The sequence below is a fragment of the Pristiophorus japonicus genome, chromosome 17 (genome assembly GCF_044704955.1).
Source record: "Pristiophorus japonicus isolate sPriJap1 chromosome 17, sPriJap1.hap1, whole genome shotgun sequence".
In the NCBI taxonomy this organism is placed as follows: domain Eukaryota; kingdom Metazoa; phylum Chordata; class Chondrichthyes; family Pristiophoridae; genus Pristiophorus; species Pristiophorus japonicus.
The window spans coordinates 22,983,579-22,992,698 of NC_091993.1; the positions used below are offsets into that span (position 1 = coordinate 22,983,579).

At 44.9% G+C, this 9,120-nt stretch overlaps 1 protein-coding gene across 1 annotated transcript; it reads left to right on the forward strand.

The window, feature by feature from the left end:
• Positions 1–970: 970 nt before the first annotated feature.
• LOC139227956 (gonadotropin-releasing hormone II receptor-like) lies at positions 971–8,890 on the forward strand. Its single transcript, XM_070859117.1, has 3 exons — positions 971–1,522; positions 6,894–7,098; positions 8,364–8,890. The coding sequence occupies exons 1-3, from the start codon at positions 971–973 to the stop codon at positions 8,888–8,890; spliced, it is 1,284 nt and encodes a 427-aa protein (XP_070715218.1).
• The last annotated feature ends 230 nt before the right edge of the window (positions 8,891–9,120 follow it).

Consider the following 9,120-nt stretch of genomic DNA (forward strand, 5'->3'; position numbering starts at 1 on the left):
CACGGGAGGGAGATCGGGAGGGGGAGCCTTGGATAATTTTACACCTTCCGAGCCAACATCACTGACAAGATATTGCCCACCCTGCCCGAGATCAGTTAAAGCAGCGCTGACCAGCGGTCATGATCTTCTGGTCTAGACTTTCCCCGAGAGCCCCTCAACACCCGATTGCCTGCTCAGAAAAACCGTTAACGTTTGGTAAGTAACGCTGGCGAGAATTTCCACTTTTATGTTAAAACTAATTCAATCTAATCGCCTGGCGAGAAAATGGGCAATGCACCTTTATTCTCAGCAGTTTTCTCAGCGGTTAAAAGGGCGGTTTTGAAAAAATTTAGTCCGAGGCTGTGGTTGGGCCAAGGGAGGGGGGAAATCGTTAAAAAAAAATTTCAATAAAAAAAAATGCAAAAAGCATTCCCAAGACACTTTCACACCTAATCACTGTTTGATAATGAAAAAAAATAAAGAACCTTTAACTGACCTTTCTTTGCAGGATACTCCCCTACCGCCCTGTTTAAGCAGCTTTCACAGGGCGGTTCCCTCGGCGATCTGGACGGGCTTCCGTTGAGGCCAAACTTACGCCCTGGCGATTTTCTCGGCATTGCACGTCAATGGTTTGATCCCGACAGGTGTATTCAGACTTGGGCGATACCACTAAAAAAATAAGGTGGAAATTTTCGGTGGGCGGAAAAACAGCTGTACCACCGAGAAAACCGGCGAGAACCCGCCGAAAATGATCGGAAAGTCTAGCCCGTCGTGTCTCCAAATTGCTTTGTTCAATGCGTAACATGCTTCTTGTTTGCCTGCAGGCTCAGAGGATTGGGATGCCTCCTCAGGGCAACACTGAAACAAAGGAAAATGTGCCTTGCCAGCTTTAAGATCCACAGGATAACCTTCCAGTCACAGAAGAATTCCCACTGCGTTTGATCCCATCAAACAGATATCCTATTACACAATGCACAGCATAGCATTTTGGATGAACGGCAGTATTGAAGATATTATCAATCCTTTCCTCAGCCAGACTGTCGTCTGTGACTATAATCGTACATGTGAGGACACTTCCTTGGGACACTGGTGCAACAAAAGCAGCGCCAGTCACTTTCAGCTGCCAGTCTTTTCCAACGCAGCCAAGGTTCGAGTGGGGCTCACTGTCCTTGTGTTCACTATTTCTGCCTTTTGCAACCTCGCCATGCTCTGGACGACCATTCAGAACCGCAAGAGGAAATCCCACGTCAGGATTTTGATCCTGAACCTGGCGGCCGCAGACCTCCTGGTCACTTTCGTCGTGATGCCGCTGGACGCCGCCTGGAATATCACGGTGCAGTGGCAGGCTGGGGACGTGGCCTGTCGGCTGCTCATGTTCCTGAAGCTGATGGCCATGTACTCCTGCGCGTTCGTCACCGTGGTGATCAGCGTGGACCGCCAGTCGGCCATTCTCAATCCTCTGGGCATCAGTGAAGCCAAAAAGAAGAATAAGATCATGCTCACAGTAGCTTGGCTACTGAGTGCCGTCTTGTCTGTTCCACAGGTAGGAGCGGCTTGGTGGCAGCAGTGCAAGTTCCTTAGGGGTGGAAATTCGGCCGTGCCTCAGCTGGGGCGCTGTCCCGCGCGGAGCGGTAAATTTTGCGCCGGCAAATGGTTTGCGTCCGCCGTCGCAAAATTCATCAGCTGGGCCCGGAGTTTGGAGCAGAGCGCTAAGGGAGTCGTTGCACACCTCTTGTAGGGCGCTGGGCCGGCTGAGCGAGGGAAAATTCCTGAGCTAAAGAGCCGGCCTCGGAGCACCATAACAGAGGCCTGGGGTGGGGGGGGGGAACCTGAAAAAACCCACCAAAATCATTCCCAATACATAGCTCACGCCACCACTACATAAATCGCGAAAAAAAATTAAAGCAATCGCACTTACCTGAGGTCGGCCTTACTTACCTCACTGTGGTCGCTGCAGCTCGGACCGCCCATTTTCACAGGCGTTCCCACCAGGGGGCACTGTGGAGCGCTACGGGTCGGGAGGCAGACAAAAATTGAGCTGGTGTCACAACCATGAGTGTTGCACACCGGCTTCCCTCTCCCCGCCCCGTCGATACCGGCAACGAATGTCCCCGGCGGGGCGCTTGAAGCTGGCCGCCCGGGCACAACTGCTTTCCGCCGCCATTGCCACCCCTCCGGGGCACTAAGAGAGGCGGCAGAAGACTGAATTTCCACCCATCAACGTTTGGTGCCCTGGTTTCATACTGAGGTCCTGAATTTCGACCCAAGTTTGGACTAATTGAGCGGCCATATTTAATTCCCAGTAGCTTTGAGTCAGAGTGCTACCAAGAGCATTTTGTGACAGTTTAATGCTCTGTTTTGTGGTAGAAAGGGTAGCTCAAATTTCCACTGAAGTGCATTGCCTGAAAGAAGAATACAACTGGGGAATACCTTACTGTACAAAGCAAAGTAATATTCTAAAACGATTGAACTGTTTCTAAAAGTAGTTTATTTATCATCCGCAGTGTCCTGCTGTAACAACTGCCAGCCAGCTAGCCAACAGCAAGGTTCCCCAAGGGCAGGTATCTCTTGAATCAGCACTTAGACCAGTCAGATGTGACGGTCCTCATGTACTCAAAGGAGATGTGGGACATCATAATGCTGGCCCATGTGATGGATGCAGTCTGTGATTTTTCCCCATGTCTGTGCCTTTCCACCGGACAATGTCCGCCCATTCAGTACTACACTGAGAAGCTCACATTTAAAACATGTCCAATGATGACAATCCTGTGATTGGGAGAGATTAGATCATAAAAATACTCTTTTTTAAAGGGGCGCTGTCTTCAAGAACAGATGAGTTTGGTTTAAAAATAAATGGGGATGAGTAGATGAGAGGGAAGGCGAGAAGAATAATGCACCATTTTCAGAATGCAGATGCTGCCCACAAGTAGAATCTTTTAAACTTTTTTCTTTTCAATTTTGTGTACCGCATGATCAAAGAAAGAAAGACTTGCATTTATAGAGCACCTTTCATGACCACCGGACATCTCAAAGCATTTTACAGCCAATGAAGTAGTTTTTGGAGTATAGTCACTGTTGTAATGTGGGAAACGCAGCAACCTATTTGCGGACAGCAAGCTCTCACAAACAGCAATGTGATAATGACCAGTTTATCTGTTTTAGTGATGTTTGTTGAGGGATAAATATTGGCCAGGACACCAAAGAGAACTCTCCTGCTCTTCTTCGAAACAGTGAGGGACATTAGTGGTGGAGAATCAAATCTTTCGATGTTGGGTACCCAGTGGCAACGATAAGCACAGGTACAGCATGGGTTAGATGCAGAGTAAAGCTCCCTCTACCCAGCCCCACTGCGCAGTCCCAGGTCAGATACAGCACAGGTTAGACGCAGAGTAAGGCTCCCTGTACATTGTCCCATAAAACATTCCCAGGGCGGGTGCAACAGCAGTTAGATGCAGACTACAACTCCTTAAACCAATTTCTGATCGACTGCACCAGTGTGACATCCCTGCCTTTGCCACATTAGCCATCCTGTAAACTCGCTCCCTGCGATTAGGGGAGGATTCATGTTGTGGGGCTGCATCCACTAAATACTCCACTGAGACTACTCAAGATTCATTCATGCGGGCACATAGAGGAAAATTTCATTTCGTTAGCATGGGCTGGAACATATGTAGGGGTCACATGGCCCCTCGAGCCCGCTCCATCATTCGATAAGATCATGGCAAATCTTCTACATCAACTCCACTTTCCCACCTGATCGCCATGGTACGGTAGCATAGTGGTTATGTTATGGGACTTGTAATGCAGAGACCTGGACTGATGATCTGGAGATGTGAGATCAAGTCCCACGACAGAGGCTGAGGAATTTAAATTCAGTTAATTAAGTAAATCTGGAATATAAAACCAAAGTAATGGTGACCTACCAGATTGTCATAAAATTAAAGATGGGTAATAAATGTTGGCCTTTCTAGCCATGGCAACATGCTGTGAATGAATGAATAAAAAAAATGCCTAGATATCCCAGAAATGCAGGGTTACAGTCTGACCCCTTGTATCATAAAGCCAGTCCCCCCGATGAGAGGATTTTATGTGAAATGTTGCCATGCTTTTTCATGAAGACAGTTTTATCTTTAAATTAATGCAGAATTAAACATGTAGATAGTTCATATCGAGTCAAGGGATCCTTTTGATAGTTTACATGGAATCACAGAAATTACAGCACAGAAGGAAGACAGAGTGAAGTTCCGCAGTTTGAGATCCTGGAAAGAATAAGTTAGAGTAGGAGATGGTGCAAGGAGTCTTGATTTCAACACAATGAGAAGGAGATGGTATTTTTGAATCAAGGAGAGAAGAAATGTCACTGCAGCAATAATCACAATAGCTTCAATAATGTAGAGAGAGAAGATAGATTACAACAGAAAGAGAGAGGTTGAAGGCTCGAGGTGATCTTAACCATTTTTAACAGTCAATCCAGGAGCGTGAGAAGTGTTAGAAAAGCCTCTGCAGATATGGAAGCAGAACTTAAATCTTGGCCAGGTGTGAGCTATCTGGAGAGGTATTGTAAACATGAAGCATTATTAGAGTGATTAAGTGCCGGCAAAATCCTATTTAATCAGTGAAAGAGGTTTAACAAAATCAATGAAAATTGTACTTTCAAATGTTGAGTTCAGGCACTAGACTGAGCTTTAAAAACAGTGCTTTGTTTCAGAGATTGCACCGTGCCTCAGTATTACTGCCATTCATGATGACAGAGCAAATGTAGACTATATTATAGCACTGTGCACAAAAGCCTTATCCTCTTGTGATTACGGTGTTTGTACCTATTAAGGGATATTTATGTTGGCATGTAGTATTTCTCAACCAAAGGCCCAGTAAGATTATAGTAGGCCTTTGATATTGCCAGCTGCACGTCTCTCAATTCTTCTACTTTAGTCTGATGTACTGTACTTTAATGCCACAACCGTTACTCGTTCCCAACAGTGATATTCAAATGAGTGAAGAGATTCTCACAATTTATGTGTGATGCTTGTGCCTTTTTCATCATTTAGAAACAAAGAGAGAACTTGCATTTATATAGCACCTTTCATGACATCCCAAATTACTTCACTGCCAATTTGACTTTGGAAGTGTCGTCACTGTTGTAATGTGGGGAAATGCAACAGCCAATCTGTGCACAGTAAGCTTCCACAAAAAACAGCATTGAGATAATTGACCAGATGATCTGTTTTAGTTATGTTATAAAAGTTGGCCAGGATGTCTGTAAAACTCCCCTGCTCTTCTTCAAATAGTGTCATGGGATCCTTTATGTCCACCTGAGAGGGCAGGGTATAACGTCTGATCTGAAAGACTGCAACTCTGAATCAGTACTTCACTGAAGTCTTCGCCTAGGTTAGCTGCTCAGGTCTTTGGAATGGGGCTTGAACTCACAACCTTCTGCCTCAAAGGCAAGAGTGCTCCCACTGAGCCATTGGATTGACTGGGCCTGTATTCACTGGAGTTTAGAAGAATGAGAGGGGATCTCATAGAAACATATAAAATTCTGATGGGACGGGACAGGTTAGATGCAGGAAGAAAGTTCCCAATGTTGGGGAAGTTCAGAACCAGGGGTCACAGTCTAAGGATAAGGGGTAAGCCATTTAGGACCGAGGTGAGGAGAAACTTCTTCACTCAGAGAGTTGTTAACCTGTGGAATTCTCTACCGCAGAGAGTTGTTGATGCCAGTTCGTTGGATATATTCAAGAGGGAGTTAGATATGGCCTTTGCGGCTAAAGGGATCAAGGGGTATGGATAGAAAGCAGGAAAGGAGTACTGAAGTGAATGATCAGCCATGATCTTATTGAATGGTGGTGCAGGCTTGAAGGGCTGAATGGCCTACTCCTGCACCTATTTTCTATGTTTCTATGTTTCACCCTTCGACTGGCAATAGGGCAACAGTGCTGCTTCCCCGTCCCTACATGGTTCAGTTGATGGGTAGGGTACTCAGTATGAAATGGAGATTATGCACCATCCAAACCAGAAAGGTCTTCACTTCAATCCATGGCATGTGGTGATGTCTGCAGGGGTAGCATTGGGTGTACAACAATTGACCTCAGCAACACAGGTTACGGAAGAGGGAATGAGTTAATGATCCCCATCCTGAGGATTTGGAAATTGCATCCTCCCATTTTTCAGCTCACGCATTGTGACACTAAAATGCACACTGATGCTACCGTGAAATATATAGGTAGGCTTATGTCACAGAACCCAAATGATCCTGGTGCGGCTCATGGTCTATCAGGAACAACAGGCTTTGTGCACATTTTCAGCCTCTGCATCCTAGTCAACCCTCAGCTGAATTTCCGACCCCATAAGCTCTCCATGACAAGAACCATGTACTTTCACCTCCATAACATCGCCCACTTCTGGCTCGACCTTAGTCCATCTGCTGCTGATACCCTTATACATGCCTTGGTCATCTGTCGACTCCAACGTTCTTCTTGCAGGCCTCCTATTCCCCACCTTCAATAGACTGTAGCTCTTCCAAAATTCTGTTGCTCTCCAAAAGTATTTCATTGGCTGTAAATCGCTTGAGACACCTGATGATAATGAAAGGCGCTATATAAATGTATGCCTTTTTATAAGAAATAACAACGTTGTATCTATTGCAGTGAATTGTTTTTCATCAGTTGTCAAGTCAAGGTTGGTTGAAATCCTTCTAACTGGAAATTGTTTTTTTGTGCTATATTCAGTGACAGCATTGGCAATCATTTGAAGAAGCAGTTGACAACATGTGCAAAGAAGCATTACAAGTTGTGAGATGTAGAAAGAGACACAAAGCAGCACTGTATAATGTATTTTGTTTGTACTGACATAATTGAAGGTCTTGCACATATTTATTGAATACTGTATTTGCAACTCCACGTTATTTGTTCCAGATTGTCCTGTTTCACACTGTAAGTATTACTGAGCCCCAGAACTTCACTCAGTGTTCCACCATGGGAAGTTTCAAAGCACACTGGCAAGAGACCTCCTACAACATGTTTACCTTTGTTTTCCTGTTTCTCGTGCCACTGGTGATCATGATATTCTGCTATACCCGAATCCTAATGGAGATATCGAAGAGGATGACCAAGGGGAATTGTAAGTTGAATATTCATTATCTTCACCTTTCCTGCCTCTTCTCTGTATTGAAATCAAGGTTCATCCCCACAGAATTCTGCTCATTCTTTCTCAGAATATCAAATCTGTGGCATTCCATAGCTCCCTCAATCTTCCCTACTTCCCACAATTTTCAGACTTTTCAATTCTACCCACAACTTCTTAATTTATTTAATCTGCTCTCCTATACTTTTGTACCTTGATGGTGTCCTCCATTAAGAGGCTTTCTCCTTATGTTTATTTTTGGAAGACTCCATGCATTAATGGTATGGTGGTGAGCCTTATAGAGCAGGAATGTTCTCGGTCCAATCACTGGTCTTTGCTGAGGGGTAATGGGGTAACTATAATTGGTTTATGCCCTTGGGTACGGAGAGGAATAAAAACAACCAGGGATCCCAACCCTAATTGCTATGCAGTAACTCATGTAGGAACATAAGAACATAAGAATTAGGAGCAGGAGTTGGCCATTCAGCCCTTTGAGCTTGCTCCGCCATTCAATGAGATCATGGCTGATCTTCGACCTCAACTCCACTTTCCTGCACTATCCTCATATCCGTTGATTCCCTTAATATCCAAAAAACTATCGATCTCTGTCTTGAATATACTCAACGACTGAGCCTCCACAGCCCTCTGGGGTAGAGAATTCCAAAGATTCGTCACCCTCAGAGTAAAGCAATTTCTCCTCAGCTCAGTCCTAAATGGCTGACCCCTTATTCTGAGACTGTGGCCCCTGGTTCTAGACTCCCCAGTCAGGGGAAACATCCTCCCTGCATCTACTCTGTCAAGCCCTGTAAGAATTGTGTATGTTTCAATGAGATCACCTCTCATTCTTCTAAACTCTAGAGAATATAGGCCTAGTCTACTCAATCTCTCCTTATAGGACAATCCCCCCATCTCAGGAATAAGTCTGGTGAACCCTTGTTGCACTCCCTCTTTGGCAAGTATATCCTTCCTTGGGTAAGGAGACCAAAACTGTACAAAAGTATTCATACGTGGATATTGGGTGAGAACAGGATTGGATTCAGATGTGATGCCCTGAAAGTCAAACAACCCAATACAACTCACTGTCCAGTCTCACGAAGAGTGGTTAGTTCATGAAGGGTTACCTATACCTGTGGATGCATATAACTGAGAGCAGGGGAGAAAATTAGAATGAGGAAAATCCTCAAAGCAAGTTCTTTCTTAAACGTTTATATTTTCCTGATGAAGGCAGTGTAGATGATATTTTATTCTGTGTCCTCTTCCAGTACCCTCAAAGGAAGTACATTTAAGGCGATCGAAGAATAATATACCAAAGGCACGCATGAGAACGTTAAAAATGAGCATTATTATTGTAACCTCCTTCATAGTTTGCTGGACCCCCTATTACCTCCTGGGACTTTGGTACTGGTTCTCACCAGAGATGCTTTCTGAAGAAAAGGTCTCCCACACATTGAGCCACATACTCTTCATTTTTGGCCTCTTCAACACGGTGTTGGATCCCATCACCTATGGACTTTTCACCATCCATTTCAGGAAAGGCCTACAACGCTGCTGCCATTCTGCCAAGATGGCGTCCAATTCAGATCTCAATTCCACACTGACCGGGTCATTCAGATGCTCTGCCTCGTCCTTCCGCCTCAAGAAGTTAACTGCGCTTGCTCAAGAAGGTCAAAGAGCGATCGCAGAGAATGAACCTCACAGCAAAGGCACTTGCTGCAGCAATGGTCACGTGGGTGTATGCAAGGATGATGCCAACGAAAGCTTCAATACGAGTGCAGAAACCACCCCATAGACTGATAACAGTCACCATGCAGTCCCACAGTACATGACAGGACGCTTACAGTAAAGCGAGTAACGGCTCAATTGGAGTGTGCATGATTCCATTTTTTCCTGTTCTCCCAGTAGCTTACCATTTAATTGTATTTCTTTCCAGTTCTGGTGACTGCCCTTCTTGATTTTGTAATATGTTTTCAAAAATAAATTATTTATCTGCAAAAACCAGAAAAGAAGCCAGAGGTTCCC

What these genes read in the sequence shown, in the direction of transcription:
- LOC139227956 (XM_070859117.1), top strand. Translation starts at nt 971, where the DNA reads ATGAACGGCAGTATTGAAGATATTATCAATCCTTTCCTCAGCCAGACT. An exon ending in CCGTCTTGTCTGTTCCACAG is followed by an intron (nt 1,523 to 6,893) that starts GTAGGAGCGGCT and finishes TATTTGTTCCAG; the next exon opens with ATTGTCCTGTTTCACACTGT. An exon ending in GAGGATGACCAAGGGGAATT is followed by an intron (nt 7,099 to 8,363) that starts GTAAGTTGAATA and finishes GTCCTCTTCCAG; the next exon opens with TACCCTCAAAGGAAGTACAT.